The sequence below is a fragment of the Sebastes umbrosus genome, chromosome 4 (genome assembly GCF_015220745.1).
Source record: "Sebastes umbrosus isolate fSebUmb1 chromosome 4, fSebUmb1.pri, whole genome shotgun sequence".
NCBI classification, from domain to species: domain Eukaryota; kingdom Metazoa; phylum Chordata; class Actinopteri; order Perciformes; family Sebastidae; genus Sebastes; species Sebastes umbrosus.
The window spans coordinates 20,980,599-21,002,265 of NC_051272.1; the positions used below are offsets into that span (position 1 = coordinate 20,980,599).

Here is a 21,667-nt window from a genome sequence, read left to right on the forward strand (position 1 = left end):
CATAAGAGCCCACTCTATTCAACCCGTGACGACCGACCAATCATAGCGCACCACGCACAACCCTCGACCAATCACAGCACAGTTCTCGGTACGCGTTGACCAATCAGATTCCTCAACATAAGTCAATACCCGAAAATCGTGGCTGGACACCATTGGCCAGGAATGAATAATCAGCACATCACTTCCCTAAAATTTACCTCTCAGTATGGAATGAGAAGGGTAGTTTAACTTTGATTTTTCAGATTTTTCTTATGCAATGTTGCAGCCAAGTGACCCTGAAGCTGGGTGACATTTACGATTTTGTTTTGATGGCTCTATTGTCACTGATTGCAGCATTATATCTGTACTTAGATCATCCTGTTGTGGAAGCATACACTGAACGATTTATATCCTGCTCAGTATTGTAGGGGGAACATTTTCTCATAATTAACCATGATTGTTTTCTGTTTTTTTAACAATATTTTTTATTGAATTTTACATATATACATGTAGACATATATACACATACAGACAGACTAACAATATTAATAATTACATTATACAATGAAATGTTTAGTCAGAATTTCAAAGAAAGAGAGACATGACATTTCATGTATTTCACATATCTAACAAAGAAAACAAAGAAAATAAAAGATAAGACAAAATAAATAAATACCTCAAAGAAGAAGAACAAAAAAACCCACAAAAACACACAACAATTTCAACAACAGCACTCAGCAACACACAGCAGTTTCAATTTAACCATGATTGTTTTAATTTCTGTCAGAAATCAAATCTATTTTCATCTCTGCTAGAAATAACAATTGATTAGAACGAGGCATCTCATAAGTGTGCCCTAAAAAGCCTAAATTAATAATAATAATAATAACCTTTGATGAATTATCTCATTATTATGACTTAGTATTTCATAATGTTGACTGAGTTATGAAATACTAAGTCACAATGTAGACTTTCTGAGTCAAACTTATGAGATAGTCAAAGGTTTGTCATAAATTTGGACTTAAGACAAAAGTGAGCTACTAAGTCAGAATAATGAGACACAATCAACGTATGCAATATTAAAACAACTAGAACTAGTCCTCTCATAAGTGTGTCCTAAAAAACTAAATTATGATTTAGTATCTCATAATTAAACATTATTGTATTAATTCCTGTCAGAAATAAAATCTATTTTCCTCTCTGCTAAAAATAAAAAATAGATTAGAATGAGGCATCTCATAAGTGTGCCCTAAAAAGCCTAAATTATGACCTAGGATCTCATAATTTTGATTTACCATGAGGAATGACAAAGTAGATAGTTATGGTAAAACAATATGAGATACATAAAGTATAAAGTTTAGTCACAATAATGAGAAAGTGAGTCAATATCTCGACTTAAGTCTAACTAATGATTAATCTGACTGCTCAGTTTTGAGGATGATAATTCTGTTAGTTGTATTTATTTTGCCACACTGTTTCCAAATTCATTCATCTTGTGAAGAAAAAGAAGAAAAAAACAAAGAATGACTTCACATTATCTGCACCACTGATGTTTGTCCACATGATGTCGCTGTTCAAGTGGTGAGTTGAAAATGCAGATATAAAGTTGTTTTTTCCCCCCTAAACACACCATCTAAACAATTTGTGAAAACTGAGATTGTGTCATACTGGAATCAACAATGGTTTGATAAATAGTGTGTAACATTATCATACAAATATGCTCATTAAAATGCTGCTTGCTCAGCCTGTCTGATGGGTGTGTAACCGGTTGTGTGAGCATAAGATTTGGCTTGGTGTCAAAAAACCTCTTATAGTTACAGTTATGGGTGTGGTGTGTGTGACCTTATGTACCTGTGTGTGTGACCTTATGTACGTGTGTGTGTGTGTTAAATTACATTAAGTATGGAATGGAAGTCATTATAAAATACACTGAACACTACAACTACATTTTACGTTTTCTGATGATATTACAGCCATACTCAGTTCACTGACAAAAGATTCAGACATTGCTTTATATAAGTTGGAGATAGAAGAGGTTGTGCAGTGGTGTGAGGGGCACAACCTGATGTTAAACGTTAAAAAAACTAAAGAAATGGTCTTTGATCCCAGGTCTGTTGGTGACCCCAGCCCAGTTATAATCAATGGGGAGAGAGTTGAGCAGGTAATAATATACAACCACTGTTTATCCAAGCAATATTTAATGTTATGGCCCCTTGATGTAGGGCATCACGCAATATTCTTGGGTGGATGCATCTATGTGTGTTAATAAATGTTAATTGTGATTTGATTACACTGTAAACTTGTGTCCTGTAGATTAGCAGTAAATTACTGGCAGCAGGGTTGCCAGTAGTTTACAGTTAATTTACAGTAGTCCTACAGTAATCAACTTTACAATATGCTACTGTAAAAATACGATGTGCAGAATTACAGTACATTGCTGTATTTTCTAGATTTAACAGTAGACTACTGGCAGCAGGGTTGCCAGTAGTCTACTGTTTTTCTTCTACAGTTGGCTTACTGTAAATTTAATTTGATTACTGTTATAATACAATGTACTAAAACACTGTATAGTGCTGTATTTTATTGAATGTAGTGGCAACAGAGTAGGCAATACAATATTGTTTTTCTACATTAGCAATGGAATTTAACCATAAGCCCAAATACAGTGGTCATTTTTGTAAATAGAGTGTATTACTGGCAGTACTGCCTTTTCTGAGACCTTGAATAGCAATTTTAATGTGATATCCTAAACAACATATATGGATGATTCTGTTAACTAAAATGCAGCAATAAAACATTCTATGGAAAAGAAGAGTCTTAGCAAGTATGAAATGACTTTTTTAAACCAACATTTATTTAAAAAGAAAATTACTTTGATATGAACAAATATAACAAACACGCATTCATCAAATGTCACAACACTAATCAAGTTTTTAATAAACTTGAGGGAATGATACATCTGCCACTGCGAGTATCGCTGCATTTTCAATACAAACTACACAATTAGTCAGTATGATTGAAAAATAAAATCAACCCCACAAACATAAGGCGAGAGATTTACTCCATCAAATTTGATTTTTTTTTTAAAGTAAAAATGATGACACGTTAGGTCAATCTTTCAAATGTCCGAAAAAGTTAAATTTTTTTTATTATAATTATTTTTTTTAATCTATTTTTGGCTTCCATAAGTGACAAAATGTCTTAGAGAATCTTTCAGTCTTTTAATGCTAGAAAAAGCGAAAACCTGACACATCATAAGAATACACTATGAATACTTAAATTCATTAGAAAGTTATTTAGTCATTTTAGATATTTAATCGTGATTAATCGCCAGATTGTCCATATCCGCATGTTTTTTATGTGTTCAAAATGTGACTTAAAGGGAGATTTGTCAAGTATTTAATATTCTTATCAACATGAGAGTGTGCAAATATGCTTGATTTATGCAAATGTTTGTATATATTTATTATTGGAAATCAATTAACAACTCAAAACAATGGCCAATATTGTCCAGAAACCCTCACAGGTACTGCATTAAGCAATCTTTCAAATGTCCTAAAAAATTAAAATTTTCAACTTACAGTACAGTACCATGATTATTTTTATTTGATCTATTTTTGGCTTCCATAAGTGCCACTAAGTCTGAAAGTTGCCTGTAGTCTACTTTACATTATAGCAGCTCTATGTAATAATGTGTCCATTCCTGGGTTATGAATATTTAATGCATGTCTATCTGGTAACATTTCGCAGCTGTTCAGTGCACAGCAGGAAGTGACTGAACTCCAGACGCACCAGCCTCTGATTGGCTGCTTGTCTGGTGTCGTTGCCAAACACGGAAGTGACGTGAACAGCACCCATCCAGCAGGCAGGGCTGGGACGGTTTGACAGAAGAAGAGCCCGAGATCTGAACTGCATGAGGGAGAGTCCACCACCTCGACCTACACACGGGCTGCTGCCACCCAGACAACACAGCCATGGCGCCCTTGTCTTTGCCTCTGTCTCTTCTGAAGCACACGGACAAGATGTTGAGTAACGTGTTGCTACGGAGTCTACAGCACCGGACGTTCTCATGGAAACAGAATGTCGGTGCGGTTGCCCCGGGAGTCGGTCAACTGCTGTTGTCACACCAACCAGGAGCTCCAAACTACGCAGCATCTGTGCGTCGCAGCTGCTCGTCAGGCGGTCAGGAGATCACAGAGAGGCTGTGGTCTGTCTACAATGAGACCAAGAAGCAGACTGAAGGTATGGACTCTGTTATAATAATAACACACAGCAGCAGCATCCATTCAATCACACACAGCACTGCTGCAGAGCTGTTGTTGCCTTATAATGACCCTGTTATGACCAATGTTTACAGCAACTAACCAGCTCTGCAGCCTCACATTAGCAACACGTCCAGACCTGCACATGTTATGGTGGGGATGATACATTGTAGCTATAGGTCAGGGGTCAGACAGCTTTACTATCAAAAGAGACATTATAGGCAAAAAAAACCCCAAAACAAATCTGTCTTGAGCCGCAAAACATTTGAGCATTGTGATGAAGGTAACACAGTTTATAGTCTAAGTATATAGTATATAAGTCTAATGCAGTGAGGGCCAACGTGCAAATGTACTACGGAGAATTAGGGCCACATTGAGGGAAAAACATCTGAGATTTCCAGAATAAAGTCAGAATATTACGAGAATAAAGTCATAACTTTAGGAGAAAGAAAGTCGTAATATTACAAGAATAAAGTCATAACTTTAGGAGAAAGAAAGTCGTAATATTACAAGAATAAAGTCATAACTTTAGGAGAAAGAAAGTCGTAATATTACAAGAATAAAGTCATAACTTAATGAGAAAAAAAAGAAAATAACACGTAAAATTACTACTTTATAATATTATGACTTTATTCTCGTAATATTATGACTCTATTCTTGAAAGCTCAGATTTATTTTTTTCCCCTCAATGTGGCCCTAATACTCAGTCATACCATAGATCTACAACAATGATAAATACAAATGAAAATGCAAACAAAAAACAGTTATTCATTTCCATTTTACTGGACAGAAGCTAAAGAGCCGCATGTGGCTCCGGAGCCGCAGGTTGCAGACCCCTGCTATGGGCTATGATAGTTGTTTAACACAGACAGACAGGGGGGTGGACAAAACAACACCTTTCAAATATAATACAATTCAAGATTTACCTACAAATCTACTTGGCTCTGCATAGTTTTATTTATGGACAGAGGATTATGGAGGTGGTAGCAACAAGTGAAGCAAATTAACCTCACACAGCTCCACATATTTGCCTCCTCAGGCTTGTTTGAGCAGGAAACAGTCCTTTTTTTGCAATATTTACAACTACATTATAGATAAATATAGCCTGTTCACTAAAGGATTGGTGTTACTGAGACATAAATAACAGTAGTTGGGCAGAAATCTAACATGCCAGTACTCAGAATGAGAAGCTACAGTCAAACTTTGGACTTTTTAAGGCAAAAAATTACGAGATATTAGGTCAATTAAAACAAGTGTCCTAAATAGTTAAAACTTTCGATTCTTTTTTTATTGTTTTAAATCTTCTTTTTAAAGAAAACAAAAAGATTTCATCTATTTTTGGCTTCCATAAGTGGCAACATGTCTTAGAGAATCTTTGTCTTTTAATGCTAGAGAAAGAGAAAACTTGTACTTTACAGTAGCGCTATATAATGTGTCCTTTCTGGGATTATACATATTTAATACGTGTATCTGGTAAGTGGACCAGGAATTGACGGGACTCCAGACACATCATACGTATACACCATGAATACTTACATTCATTAGAAAGTTATTTAGTAATTTTAAATATTTAATCGTGATTAATCGCCGGATTGTCCATATCCGCACGTTTTTTATGTGTTCAAAATGTACCTTAAAGGGAGATTTGTCAAGTATTTAATACTCTAATCAACATGAGAGTGAGCAAATATGCTTGATTTATGCAAATGTATGTATATATTTATTATTGGAAATCAATTAACAACACAAAACAATGACAAATATTGTCCAGAAACCCTCACAGGTACTGCATTTAGCATAAAAAATATACTCAAATCATAACATAGCAAACTGCAGCCCAACAGGCAACAACAGCTGTCAGTGCGTCAGTGTGCTGACTTGACTATGACTTGCCCCTAAACTGCATGTGATTATCATAAAGTGGGTATGTCTGTAAAGGGGAGACTCGTGGGTACCCATAGAACCCATTTTCATCCACATATCTTGAGGTCAGAGGCCAAGGGAAGGGAACTGCAGAATAACCTCATGCGTGTTTCTCTCCTCTCAGACTTGATCTCAACCATTTCCACCAGCTCAGTCAACCCTGACACCATCTTTGCCAACAACGAGATGAGCCTACGAGACACGGAGGTCTACGGCTTTGACTATGACTACACCCTGGCGTTCTACTCCAGGAACCTCCACACCCTCATCTTCAACATAGCCCGGGACATTCTCATCACTAACCACAGGGTGTGTTTGATTGACTTGGCACTTCAAACATATTTATTTTGCCAGATACAGACTTGTTCGTGAACTAATTGAACAAAACACAGAACAGGCCCATAAAGAATCACCTGTTTTCCTGTTTGTCTTTAAAGAAACAGTGTGTGACATTAGGGGGGATCTATTAGCAGAAATGGAATATAATAATCATAACTATGTTTTCATTAGTGTATAATCACCTGAAGAATCGTTGTGTTTTCGTTAGCTTAGAATGAGCCCTTCATATCTACCTAGGGAGTGGGTCCTCTTCACAGAGTCCGCCATGTTTCTACAGTAGCACAGAACGGACAAACGCAAGCACTGGCTCTAGAGAGAGACTTTCGTGTTTTTATGTTAACTGAAGGCCACCGTAGTGCTCTGACATGCTTGGAAAGGGGAGGAGTGAGCGGTGGGGTATTCAGTTCCTCACCACTCGATGCCACTAAATCCTTCACACTGTACCTTTAAGAATATGTCATATGCAAATAAGATCAGGAAGGAAGGTATACTTTATCGATCCCTCGAGGGCAAATTCTATTTTTTCACAGACATATGCACAAACAGGACCTTTACATAATGTGTCTGGTGTCTTGCTCAATCTCGGTAGTGCCCAGGAAGCGAACTGGCACCTCTCCAGTTACCAGTCCACACTTTGTACTTGGTCCAAGCGGGACTTGAATCAAGGACCCTCTGCTGAGCTACTGCCGCCACAAGTTGGAGAGCTTTAGTGATGATACACAGTAGAGCTGCAACGATTAATCCATTAGTTGTCAACTATTAAATTAATTGCCAACTATTTTGATAATCGATTAATCGGTTTAAGCTTTTTTAAGAAAAAAAAGCAAAAGTTCTCTGATTCCAGCTTCTTAAATGTGAATATTTTTTGGTTTCTTTACTCCTCCATGACAGTAAACTGCATATCTTTGAGTTGTGGACAAAACAAGACATTTGAGGAAGTCATCTTGGGCTTTGGGAAACACTGATCGAAATTTTTCACCATTTTCTGACATTTTATAAACCAAACAACTAATCGATTAATCCAAAAAATATTTGACAGATTAATCAACAATGAAAATAATCATTAGTTGCAGCCGTAATACACAGAATAATCACCTGGGCTACAACTGTGTTGCACCGTCAAGCACCGCTTATACCTACATAGGTAGATTATGGATCAGCCTTGTGATATACTCCATTGCTCAATTGTTTTAAGATTTAGTAGATCTAATGCCCTGTTTTCTTTTCTTTTATATTAGTATCCAGAGGGTCTGCGAAATTATGAGTATATTCCTAATTTTGCTGTCAGAGGACTTCACTATGATGTTCAGAAGGTGAGACGCTCTTTGCTTATCTAACTCAAAAACTGACAATTGTTTTATATTTTGCACTGATTATACCATAAGCTCAGTGTTTATTCATGATCATTTTTTTGTGGAAATATTTACTGATTTGAAACAGGCGCTGCTGATGAAGATAGATGCTTTTCACTACATCCAGTTGGGAACTGTATACAGGTACATGTGCACTGTGTTACATCTAACATCAGGGTAGTGGGTAGGATTTAAAAATGAAATATTGATATAATGTTAATAATACACATATGATAATATTGTGGAAACAATCCAGTGCCTCTTAAATCATTTTGTAAATAAAAAAAAAAAAATGGTTACAGACTCTCTCTCCATCTCCCTACACTCGTATATTGTGTGTAATTTATTTGCCGAAAAAGAGACAAAACGCACAGTAAACAAAGTTAAAGATGAATTTGACTGATAGCGTTATTATTATTATTATTATTTTATCTGATATCGTGACAGCCCTAGCATTAGGGAATAAATAATACACTGAAAAATGTGAAATTCACACAAGTCTGTGTGAGTATAACGTGCTTTTCTCATCAGGCTACAGATTTAGACAGTTAAAGGCAGTCATTCAACATTTCAGACTTTCTGTACTTTATCTTCACTTTTAGGTGATTGCACATGCTACAAATGTCACAGTATGAATATATTATTGTCTAAGGTTTTAATATTTTGCATTTCTTCTACAGGGGTCTTCATCCAGTCCCCGATGAGGAAGTAATTGCCATGTATGATGGTTGTCACGTACCTCTAGAGAACATGAGCGACTTCTATGGCAAGGTGAGGATCATTTCCTCTCTCTCATCTGTGACAAGACAGTAATAAAAACAAGAGAATATAATTACGTTAATCACTGTCCTGCAGAGTTCCCATGGCCACACCATGAAACAGTTCATGGACATATTCTCCCTGCCTGAGATGACCCTCCTGTCCTGCGTCAACGACTTCTTCATGAGGCACAACATCGACTACGAGCCAGTGCATCTTTACAAAGACGTAAAGGTGAACTATCTTGTTATTATTCCACCATCTTTGATAGAGTGTGTGTAAAGACATTAAATCCAACCACATGCACATAAGTGTTAATGTATTTACGTGTTTGTACATGCTGTGATACTCCAGCCATACAGTCCCATCTTAATTTTAGCTCTGGAAACCGGCGTCTAATTTTAGTGGAGCGGGCCCGCCTCCAGCCATCTGCGTCTGTTCTCTGGTGGCTCTGCTGCTTCAGAGGGAGAGCGGCGACAGAAACCAGCGCTGCGTTCTCCCTCTGAGGGCAGCTGTCATGTTGGTCCTGTCTATTCTGTGTGACACTGCAGCGTTTTTGACAGATCGCTGTCATTAAAAGCCCTCACGCACGCGCTCTCAGTTCCACGAGTGCTTCTCATATCTTTTCAAGGACACCCTGCTTAATATTTTTTTTTTTTCCTGCCAAGCATGATTTATTATTCAGCATTAACTCTGTTTTTTTGCTTGCTTTTCCTTTTGACTTCATCAAATAATCTTTGTATATGATAAACTTCCTTTAAATTTGCCCTTAAATGTGCAACTTCACACACTATTTACTAAATCGCTGATTCAAAAGCACAGGTGACACTTTTAAAAGTGTGGTGGAAACTTTCTCATTTTGTCACCAAAGCAACTAAACTCTGCTTTCTTCATATTTAATTTGTATTCAGAGATGCACTTTCTTTGTGCTTCCAAGTCGACCATTTATATACAGAGCAAAGTGTTGCTACTGGAGCTGAATGCTAACATTATGACTTCCTGGCTTTGCTTTTGCCTCTTCACAGGAAGCCATTAGAGACGTCCACGTCAAGGGCATTATGTACCGAGCCGTGGAGGCAGATATTGGTAATGCCCTTCGATTTATATTTCTTTGTTTGAGCTAATGTAAAAGAAATATACAGCCACATCTGAGTGCCAAGACATAAACAATTAATTCAGAAATAATGAAGCTGTGATATATAAATATGAAGCAGAGTTTTGTCTGTGTAAATTATATCAACACCACCCCACCCCACCCTCTCTCTTGTTTTCTCATTTTCCAGGGAAATACATTTGCTACGGCGAGCAAAGCCACGCTGTGCTCAAGAAGCTGTCAGAGCACGGAAAAAAGATGTTCCTCATTACCAACAGCCCATTTGACTTTGTGTAAGTGTGAGCAAACAGAGCGCAAGTGGTTGTTGCAGTGATTAATTAAAACGGCCTTGTATTGGTGTGCTAATGTTTAATGATGCCACTGTGTAATACCTTAACTTTTGTAGATAGGCAACCGCACATCAAAGGGTTCTCCATCCGTCCGCCAGTAATTCACTGTAAGTCATTGAAGCTCTTTTGAAGTCAGGCTTGATTGCACAAAATGACTAGCTCTGCATATCCAACCTCAAAAGGCTTCCACAGCCCAAAAACATTAAATCTGTGTCCTTGATTTAATAGTTTATTACATTCAGTCATCACAGCACCAAACATGGATCAAAGGAAAAGGAGAGGCTGTCCGCACACAGAAATTCCCAAGTTTTTGACAATGTTTCGACCTTGACGTCCTCCTGGATCCATATTATTCATACATGTTTAATATCTATCTATGATCCCCAGCCTCTCCTGTTGATTTTATGCCTCCCACAGAAACAGCCGAGGCCAGAGACATTATGTTTTTGGGTTGTCTGTCCGTACACACCATTCTAGTGAACGCGATATCTCAGGAACGCCTAGAGGGGATTTCTTCAAATATGGCACAAACGTCATTTTGATGGTCAAAGGTCACTGTGACCTCACATCTGTCCTACACTCGTGATATCACGAGAACAAATTCCTCTTTGACTCGAGGATGAACTGATTCGATTTTGGTGGTCAAAGGTTACTGTGAAAAAATCATTTTTTGCGAGGTCACTGTGACCTCTCAAAAATCATTTTTTGCCATAACGGTGGGTTCACATAAGCCGCGAAGCGCTGCCCACGTCCTTTCAATGCCCATGTTAATCAGTTGGGCTGTTCACATAGGACGCGCCGCACCATTGAGCTCCGCAGCCGGGTTGCTACCGTCAGCGATATTTTCGGCATCTGGTCTATTTTCTCCTCGTACCGCGAGCAAATCTGGCAAGAAAACACACTGATAATCTACTATAAACGATATAAATGATATATTTTATGTGGTATAAATGATCTGATTCTGATGAGATGATAAAACATTAATCCCACTAACCTAATTCCCTCCCCTCTCTCCCTGCTGTTCTCTCGGGGTTTTGATTCCCTCCCAGTCTCTCCCCCCCAATCACATTTCAAAATCCATCCACTATATTTATTAGAAATAACCGAGTGTCACTGCTGTTTGTGATTGTGGGTTTTAAATTATGTACTTATTCCGCACATTTGTCAGTTGTGTATAAACAGAGAGCAAGAGAGAGGAGCAGACACACTACACACAAGCAGACAGACACAGAGAGAGCGAGAGCTCTATAGTAAACAGAAGAGGAGCAGCGCAGAGACTTGCACTTCTGTTCCCTATGTGAACCCGCTGTAACACGAGAATTCATGTGCTAATTATAGCAACTTCACATTATGACAAATGTCTAATAGGATAACATGATGAAGTGATGCATTTTAGACAGACATGGACGTACACTGCAACTTGATGGGTAGGCGGTAATTGTAGTTTGTCCTGCACCTGTACCCAGCTGGGGTTGGATGTGCTCTATTCCTTTTTTTTTTTGCAGCAAACATGCCAGGTTGATAGTAACATGGCAGTTTCAATGAGTTTTATTTAAAGTCACACTAACACACAGTAGTACGAGATGGATGTTGTATCGCTGGTGTATCGCTGAGCACTCAGCTCAAGTGTTAGTTACACTAACCCTCATGATGAAACTTAAGATGTTGCTGACAAGGTGAATCTTTATCTTTCTCAGGGACCGAGGAATGAACTACATCGTAGGGAAGGACTGGCAGGACCTGTTTGATATTGTGATCGTTCAGGCTGACAAACCTGGTTTCTTCAACGACAGGAGAAAGTAAGTGTGTTTGTGTCTGCAGCTCATACTATGTCCATGCGGTGCCTCTTTTATCCCACTAGGGGCCAAACTGGGCCACCCTGCCACCAGTAGATCTTTCTCATTTCCCAGTTTTGTACATCCTCGATTCCTTTCCTCACCTCCTCTCCTCGTGTCTTAGTCCCGCCCACGGGAGATGCGAGGAAGAGACGCAAGGACAGAGGAGTCGAGGCAATAGGCATTTAACAAATGAGACTTCCTTGCCACGGAGATCGATTTCCGGGTCACAAGCCAGAGGAGCGACGAGACGAGGAGGCACAAAATCGAGAAATGAGAAAAGCCCCAGTAGAACTCGTTCACTACTTGTATGTGCGTAGATGCATGTTTGTTTGGGAGCTGCCAATATTGGGTAAAATTTGTCTTTGTGTATTTTTCCCTTAGACCTTTCAGGCGAGTCACAGACAAAGGTGCATTGCTGTGGGACAGGATTCACAAGTTGGAAAAAGGAAAGATCTACAAACAGGTGTTCATGCCAGTTTAATATTCCTGAAAAACATCTCCTGGATACACTTAAACACATAAAATACACCGTCGATTTTATTTAACGTGTGTGTTTGATCACTGTAGGGAAACCTTTATGAGTTCCTGAGACTCACCGGCTGGAGAGGATCCAAAGTGCTCTACTTCGGGGATCACATCTACAGTGACTTGGCAGTAAGCAGCATCCAGCCATATTTACAACAAATGGCTCATTATAGCCACACAAAATACTGTATTATGAGATATTATGAACAAAGAGTGGAACCCTGCTTTGACCACGCTCCATTTAAAATAATTGTGTTTCTCCTGAATTTAAAGGGCTGACTGAGTTAATCTTTATATGCAACAGTCTGAATCTGAACGGTCTGTTTGAAGAAGCACATAATGAGATACTGAGCTAACACTTGAAACAGAACAAAGATACTAAAATAACTGAGCTGAGAATGTAATTCTTCACAGTTACTGCAGCTCTGCATTGGGTTTGGTTGACAGGCATTTTAATGAGTGTCTCCTGATATATCACACCTACCAACTCTACTGTAGTGAGTATCACTGCACTTTATTTACTTTTTTATACCTGTAACCTAGCAACCTGCACCTCATCTGCGCCAAACAAACAAACTAGCATCATTTTTTTTTACTGCGTCACAATGAGTTATAATGCCTTGGATATATGAGTGTCTGATCAGCTGTAAATGATGATAATGAGATACAGAGTTTACATCTTTGGCATAATGCCTCTCTGGTGACAGGGAGCCAGCTGTCAAACATCTGCTTATTTAGAAACATGGAGTTACAGTCTGCCTCTCTGGCTGTATAGGATGAGATCGTTACTGCAGGTAGACACAGAGCATAATAAGCATCTCTGAGTTACTAAGGAGTTACAGGGGAGGGAGGGATGGAGCAATATGTTATTTCTGCAGTTTTATTAAAGAGGACCTATTGTGCTTTCTCCCTTTCCTTTAGTGTGTTATATAGTTTTTTGTGCATGTAAAAGGTCTGCAAAGTTACAACGTCCATGCCAAAGGGAGTTGCTCTCTCCCACAGTAACACTGCTCCCAAACTGCCTGAAACGCCTTGCTTGAAGTCCCGCCTTTTCCTCCGTAACGTGGTGATGTCACCAAGTAACATATTTGCATAAAACCTGCCTAGCGGCTAGTTTGGCACACCCTCAAACAAAGCTCCTCAAGACACGGGAAAGCTCTGTTGGTCTTGAGGAGCTGCAGCATTTATTTCTGCACAAATTGCAACTTCCACTCTACGTTCACTTCGTCTTCTGCTCCACTAGCTCACTTGTTCACACACACTACCTCTGCCATTCTCCAAATGACCTACACTACTCTTACAAAAACTGGCTCAAGATGGGGCCATTCACGTTTTTGCATCAGCTACCGTAGCTCTCCAACACAGGAGGAGTTTAAGTTACCGCTAGACGCCGCCAGATCCTACACACTGCACCTTTAATTCCTGCATGTAAAAACATGACTCAAGACACTAACACCAACGGGTCCTTTGTTTTGCAGGATCTGACTCTGAAACATGGCTGGAGGACCGGCGCCATCATCCCTGAGCTCAGGAAGGAGATCAAGATCATGAACACGGAGCAGTACATGCATTTGATGGCCTGGTTACAGGCACTGACTGGACTCATCGAACAGATGCAGGTCAGGAGACTTTTATGAAAACATGTGTCTTTCTCTTTTTGCCTCCATCTTGAAATTTGTGTGTTTGACATCTTTGCACTGCTCCCAAAAAGGTACACAGGGATCCAGCCTCTCAAGTGGTCGTCGACGAGTGGATCAGAGAGAGAGAAGGCATGAGGTAATAGAGATAATTACTTTGGCAACAAAGCACAGTTTTGATCATTTACTAGAACTGATCCAACCTCATCTTGATGGCGTGAATTGGTTTTCATGGCAGGTCCCAGACGAAGGACATCTTCAACGCTCAGTTTGGGAGTCTCTTCCGGACGTACCACAACCCCACCTACTTCTCACGCCGACTCTCACGTTTTGCTGACATCTACATGGCCTCCATCAGCTGCCTGCTCAACTACGACTTCCAGCACACCTTCTTCCCTCGCCGTACTCCCCTGCAGCACGAGTCCCCCTTCTGCCCCGAATACAGAGACTCCTCACAACTCAGTAGGCCAGAAGCAGACTCCGATTAGAAAGAGAATAATGACTGGGACTGGATGATCTCCATTGCTGACCTAATTATTTGTTTTTAGATATGGCATTTTAGAAGATGCATGCCACATTTTAAAGGAACAGTGTGTAACATTTCGGGGGATCTATTAGCAGAAATGGAATATAATATTCATAATTATGTTGTCATAAGTGTATAATCACCTGAAACTAAGAATTGTGTTTTCACTAGCTTAGAATGAGCCCTTCATATCTACATAGGGAGCGGGTCCTTTTCACGGAGTCCATCATGTTGCTCCACCATGTTTCTAGAGTAGCCCAGAACGGACAAACCAAACCCTGGCTCTAGAGAGCCTTTTCTTTTTTTCGTTACCTGAAGGCCACCGTAGTTCTCCGACACGCTTGTGAAACTGTGACAACGTGAGCCGCAGAGTGCAAAACCGTGGTTCCTCTGTCGGACATCCGTTGCTCCTAAAGTAGTGTTATTATGGTGAGGTTGGCCTCTGAGCGAGGTGAACGGCGTTACCACGGTTTTGCACTCGCCGGCTAACTTTACTGCAGTCTTGGGAAGGGGCTACTCAGTTGCAATTTGCAACCACACCACTAGATGCCGCCAAATCCTACAAACTGTACCTTTAAGATATGTATACCTGGTAACAATCACGTAAAGTTTTTATGTATCTCAAGCTTTAAAGTACTTAGTTACGTACTTCCTGTCAAAGAATTCAGTCTAAAGAGGACAAGCGGATTTAGTGGTTTTTAAGCAAAATGATACATGACTGAATAAGCATTTTGATGTTTTTGTTTAAAACACAGATACCTTGTATTTTACATTTTTATCACACAGAATTTTAAACATTGAATGCACTGATTGTTTTAGGTTTGTGTGTGTGTGTGTGTGTGTGTGTGTGTGTGGGCGGGTGTGTATAAATCATGTTTTGCGGACATAAATTTGTTTACACAGTCACATTGTGGGGACTCGCCTTCCTTTTGGGAACAAAATGCACGTCCCAAATCATGTAAATCATTATATTTTAGGGTGAAGAAGTTTAATGTTGGGTTTGGGTTAAGGTTAGGGTTAGGGTAAGTCTCCAGAAAATGAATGTAAGTCAATGTAATGTCCTCTGAAGTGACAGAAACATGACTGTTTGTGTGTGTATGAGAGAGCGGGGTAGTGAGAAACTATGCAAAGATGCTGTATTTCCACAGTCTGGACAATAGGGGGCAGTCACACATCATGCCTATCATGGATCTCTATAGTATGAATTGCACACTCTGTCTAAAGATTACCGTTGTTTTTTTCTGTCCTTTGCAGCTGTAAAACTAAAAGAGACTGTCAGTGAACTGGGAATACTCACGTTACACACATTTACATTACAAACTCTGTTGCCTTAAGCTCTTTTCCACATTACTGCAATGGGTATATTTTTGTAATAGCCTAATATATTCTATGGTATTCAAGCTATTCCAATTTTGCATCATTTCATGTTGAGCTGCACATTGTGATACACGCTGCACATTTATGCTCTGAGCTCTTTGTATTTAATTGTGTGAACCTGTTCCACACAACACAGCCTGTATGTCTCATTATAGCACGTGAGAAATGTTCATATTTGTCAGGAAAAAAATAGAGCGTCGTTGCTATATTTAGCACGAGTGTTGCTTTTTGATCTGCTTAAGGCAGCATTGAGTTTCACAGGTTTTTACACTTCTGCAGAAAATGCGTGAAATGTTTTCACACGTGCTGGAATGAGAAGAATATATTTGATATTTCATCTGGAAAAAAAAGGGAATTGTAAAAAAACAGATGCCACAACCAGGATCTTGTGGTTTTTAAGTGTTTCTGTAGTTTAAAATATGTGTTTTTATTTCGCTGTTTAATTAAAATGGAAATGCCATAATTATCTGTGCCAAGTGCGTATATATATCATGAATTTAAAGCAAATTGATATGGTTGGGTAATTGTTATGTAATTGCTCTTTTTTTTTTCTTTTTCTATTAACTGTATAAACAACTAAAGGAAGAAATTCATAATTTGAAAATTAATTTTCAGGACTAATTCATCCCTCCTTAATATCCCTCAACTTTCCAATTACCATTATAGTTTGGGGTTTATTGGATTAATCCATTCAAATCGTGTTACGGACCAATTTCCCATATTGCATCTGGGGCTTTCCATCAGGCAGGTGCACAATCTGAGTTCTTGGAAAACAAGCCAAGCCGAGTGATTTAACAGGGATCAGAAATGATAAGATCGGTGACGCTGCTGTGTCCTGAGCTGAGCAGATTCAGTCTGTGGCCTCACAGTAGTTTCACCAAAGCTGGACTTCATTTAGGCACCATGGACATCAACAGCTCCGGCTCCCATCCTCCATCCATCCACGCCGAGGTGGTGACTATCACGCCCACCATCTTCCCTCGGGTGGGCTACAGTATACTTTCTTTCCTCATGTTCATCAACACAGTGTTAACAGTCTTCAACAACGGTCTCGTCATCACCGTGTTGCTGAGGAATCCGTCTCTCCTGCAGCCCATGAACGTTTTCATCCTCAGCCTGGCCGTGTCTGACCTCATGATAGGCCTCTGCGGCTCCCTGATCGTCACCATCACCAACTACCACGGCTCTTTCTTCCTCGGCCATTCAGTCTGCGTGTTTCAAGGATTTGCAGTCAATTATTTCGGTAAGCAGAGTTGTTGTGTTGTATAGACTTTTGGAGAGAAATTTTGTTTTCTCTGCGCCTGGAGGTCCGTCATTGCAAAACACAATGCACACAGTTGTAAAGCTAAAATATTGATCCTATTTTGTCACTTCACTTCGTCTCAGAATGTATTGTGGCTTTACAAACATATTTATATTTTGTTGGTGTCTTTTTGATGCTTTTTGAAAATGTCTCTACTGTTAACGGATCTTTGCAAATGTCATGTTTACTTCCAAATTTGTTCTTCTGACTTGAAGTTAATTCTTGACTTTAGACACAAACTGTAATTCAACATAAACTTAGTAGCTTTTTCTAGCTTTCAACAACATTTCATGGTCTTCTCAGAGAATGGAGTTTGCTCACTTGTTATGGAGATACTCTCTATATGACAACTGAGCAAACTTTATTCTCTGAGAACAACCATGTGATGTAGTAAAAAGCTCTAGAAAACATAAGTGGACCTTGAGCTAAGATGTATTTATTTTTCTGTCCTAGGTCTGGTGTCTCTCTGCACTCTGACCCTGCTTGCCTACGAGCGTTACAACGTGGTGTGCAACCCCAGAGATGGTCTCAAGTTGAGCATGCGGAGAAGCGTCGTCGGGCTGTTACTCGTCTGGATCTTCTGCTTGTTCTGGGCGGTGGCTCCATTATTCGGCTGGAGCTCATACGGACCCGAGGGAGTCCAGACCTCCTGCTCTCTGGCCTGGGAGGAGAGATCGTGGAGCAACTATAGCTACCTCATCCTCTACACACTCCTCTGCTTCATTTTCCCTGTTGCAGTCATCATCTACTGCTACTCCAGAGTGCTCACATCCATGGATAAGGTGGGCCCATAATGGCTGCTGTATATTGTATCTATTACACACCATTAGATCTAGATTTAAAATTCATACCCCATCCTCATCTGTTTGCAATTTACCACCTACAGACTAAAACGAGCAGCTATTAATGGGTGTCACGTTTCCTTTTTACTCGTAGCTGAACAGGAGTGTTGAGCTGCAGGGTGGGCGTTCCAGGCAGAAGGAGAATGATCACGCCATCAGTATGGTCCTGGCCATGATGATAGCTTTTTTTGTTTGCTGGCTGCCCTACACGGTGCTGTCAGTGGTGGTAGTCGTGGATCCAGAGCTCTACATCCCTCCACTGGTCGCTACCATGCCCATGTACTTTGCCAAGACCAGCCCTGTCTATAACCCCATCATCTACTTCCTATCCAACAAGCAGGTAAGCAGCTAAAGCGTATATCTGCTGGGAAAATGCGATGAAGTGCCCTCTAGGGTGTCCTTCCAGTAGAGAAAACGTTATGAAGTGCCCTCTAGGGTGCCCTTCCAGTAGAGAAAACGCAATGAAATGCCCCCTAGGGTGCCCTTCCAGTAGAGAAAACACGATGATTTGCCCTCTATGGTGTCCTTCCAGTAGAGAAAACACGATGAATTGCCCTCCAGGATGTCCTTCCAGTGGAGAAAGCATGATAATGTTGCTCTCTAGGATGGCCTTAAAATTGAGAAAACATGATGCAGTGCCATATAGGCTGCCCTACATGTTAGAAAACTTTCTGCGCGCTGGTGCCCCATCGCATGTAGCTGGTGCCTTTTTTTTTATTTCTTTCATCCCTGCCCTGCCTCAGGCAGTCTGTGCACAGAGATATATGCACAAGAAAAAAAACTATTTGAATTGCATGTGAAATTGATGCTCTCCTAAATGTGTTTTCATGTCCAACAGTTCCGTGACGCCGCTCTGGAAGTGCTGACGTGCGGCCTCTACATCCCCCATGCGCCCACTGCTGTCAGCATCAACATGCGCTCCTTCAACCGGAGAAGCCGACTGACTTCCTTTAGCAGGAATGTCAACTTACACAGCAAGGTGTTGCCTCTGTGACCTTCTCCAGCAAAAAACATGGTTGTCAGTGTTTATCGGTGCCTCATCAAGGACGCAGAGCTGCACATGTACAGGCCCATGTCTCTCAGAGAGGTCTTCAGCTCAGTGAGAACACTCAGATCAGAGACTGATGGCTGATTTTGAGGAGGCGGACAAAATAGGAGGAAAACCTCATGAAACACAGTAATGCAATCCAATACACCCGAGAAAAAAAGTTGTTTTGGTATTTTATTGAATTGCATTATATTGCAAGGTGTTCCTGTAGTTATTGTATTTGGTTTTATTTCTGTGATTTGTTTAGATCAATAAACTGTTCCCTATTTCATACTGATGTTTGCAGGTGTGTACTGTATGCATGCGGGGAACTAGCCAAAAAGAAAGGAGATTCTGCATATAGATATACAGTATAAGTATTATAAGGAAGTCAAATACAGCCGGACTGCAGAGAAAGAGAGCCTGTGAGGAAGTGACCTTTGACGCCTGAATTTTTGTTCATAACTAAAATGCACTTGATCTGTTTTCATGTTGTGTGAAAAGATACTTCCTCCTTTCTGAAAGTCAGTTAGATGTTCAACTCTTTTGGGGGTGTTGGGTAATTCATTCTGTCTGCCTTTTGTGGGAACAAATACTCAGATTTTATGTGAGTTATACACATACTGCACAGCACCTCTACCCTTGTAATAGTGTTATGGAAATAAATTAAATCAATGTCAACAATAGCCAGCCAAGTCTTGCCTTTTGCCACCTCACACACTTCCCGTAAGCCTGCTGCACAAAACACATACCATTAGATTGCTGCAGTGTATACAGACATAATATTCACTTATAAGCACCTGTGTGAATACAGGATTTACTCTATTACACAACTATTTATCAGTTGCAAGGACGCTGCCAAAGCAACATAATATGCTCTCTCTCAGATTGTTCAGCTGGCCTAATACACAAGAATAACAATGAATATAAATCAGTTCTGCAATACCCACAAAATAAAAAACAAATGGGAAATTTGGGTGCACTTGTTTAGCGAGCGTGCTATGCATTTCACCTTGTGTAGGTTTTAAAGGGGACCTATTAGGCTTTTGTGCTTTCTCCCTTTCCTTTAGGGTGTTTTTTGTGCATGTGAAAGGTCTGCAAAGTTACAAAGTCCACGCCAAAGGGAGTTACTCTCCCCCACAGAAACACTGCTCCTGAACAGCCTGAAACGCCTCGCTTGAAGTCCCACCTTTTCCGTAACGGGTGATGTCACCAAGTAACACGTTTGCATAATACCTGCCTAGCAGCTAGTTTGGCACGTCCTCAAACAAAGCTAGTTAGAGCGAAGCTGGAGCAGAGTACAAAGGTTTGGTTCGATTGACCAATCACAACAGAGGGCCAGCTGACCAATCAGAGCAGGGGGAGGGGAGGCAGGAGCTCAAACAGAGCGTTTCAGACAGAGGTTGAAAAGAGGTGCTGCAGCACAGCCGGTATGAGAAAAGTAAAGCGTTTTTTTAACATTAAAGCATGTAAACATGTTCTAGTAGAAACCCAAAATATAAGTATGCACCTGAAAATTAGCATAAAATGTCCTCTTTAACAATGGGAATTCAGTCAGGCAGTAAAATACTTTCATTTTTCTTGGTTGGCCTACTCTGTGATTTGTCAGTTTCTTATTTGTATTTATTTATACATTTTTATAGACAGTTCAGAGGGTTCAGAAAAGGATGACATAATGACAAAGTCTCTGAGCCCGATTCAAACATTGTGTCTTACACGCCTGAGCCAACACCGAGTCACCACAAATGAAGATTGATATGAATCACTGAATAAAGATGAAGTACAAGGACACAATAAAAGAGAGTTTTAACTTTTGAGTGAGTCATTATGATGATAATTTTTGGCTGAGGGTTTGATTCACTCTTCAATAGTTGGTGATTTGATCTAAGGGGGTTATTTATTGATTTTCTTTATTTCATTGATATGTTTTTTTTTTTTTAAATTGGTTCATATGTTTGTTTTTGGGAGCAGTGATTTGATTATATGTATGAAACCATGATTCAGTTCAGTAACTTTTCACAATAAAACTTTGCAATAATCTGACAATCTAGCCTTATTTTTCCAAAAACTGACAAAACATATATCTCATCTACCTGATTTCCTCCAGACATGACGGTTAGAATGGATTCCAAACAGCCAACTTCTTGTTTCTCTGTCTGAGAGTCCTTTAGGGGCTTTTTTTTTTGGCAATCTCCAAGCAGACTTTCATGCATCTTTCACTGAGGAGAGGCTTCAATTTGCCCACTCTGCCATGAAGCCAAGATCAATAGAGAGTTGCAGTTCTGGTTGGCCCTCTGGAAATTTCTCTCATCTCCACTCAGGATCTCTGGAACTCAGCCAGAGTGACCATTGGCTTCTTGGTCACCTCTCTTAACAAGGCTTTTCTCCTCCGATCCATTTAAGCATTAAACGGGCTCATGGGAACTTTCAATGCAGCAGATATATGTTTGCAGCCGTCCCCAGATCTGTGCCTCGACACTATCCTGTCTCTGAGCTCTGCAGGCAGCTCCTTCCACCTCATGGCCTGGTATGCAT

At 40.0% G+C, this 21,667-nt stretch overlaps 2 protein-coding genes across 2 annotated transcripts; both read left to right on the plus strand.

Annotated features, from left to right (window-relative positions):
- The first annotated feature begins 3,953 nt into the window (after window positions 1-3,953).
- On the plus strand, window positions 3,954-14,722 carry nt5dc3 (5'-nucleotidase domain containing 3). Its single transcript, XM_037766998.1, has 14 exons — window positions 3,954-4,221; window positions 6,289-6,473; window positions 7,742-7,816; window positions 7,944-7,999; window positions 8,536-8,626; window positions 8,711-8,848; window positions 9,640-9,700; window positions 9,898-10,000; window positions 11,755-11,856; window positions 12,277-12,358; window positions 12,463-12,549; window positions 13,899-14,039; window positions 14,132-14,196; window positions 14,296-14,722. The coding sequence occupies exons 1-14, from the start codon at window positions 3,954-3,956 to the stop codon at window positions 14,543-14,545; spliced, it is 1,704 nt and encodes a 567-aa protein (XP_037622926.1). The 3' UTR covers window positions 14,546-14,722.
- Window positions 14,723-16,156: 1,434 nt separating this feature from the next.
- Window positions 16,157-20,228, plus strand: parietopsin. The gene is made up of 3 exons (XM_037767346.1): window positions 16,157-18,045; window positions 18,200-18,445; window positions 18,944-20,228. Exons 1-3 carry the CDS (start codon window positions 17,803-17,805, stop codon window positions 19,097-19,099), a joined length of 645 nt encoding a protein of 214 aa, XP_037623274.1. The 5' UTR covers window positions 16,157-17,802; the 3' UTR covers window positions 19,100-20,228.
- The last annotated feature ends 1,439 nt before the right edge of the window (window positions 20,229-21,667 follow it).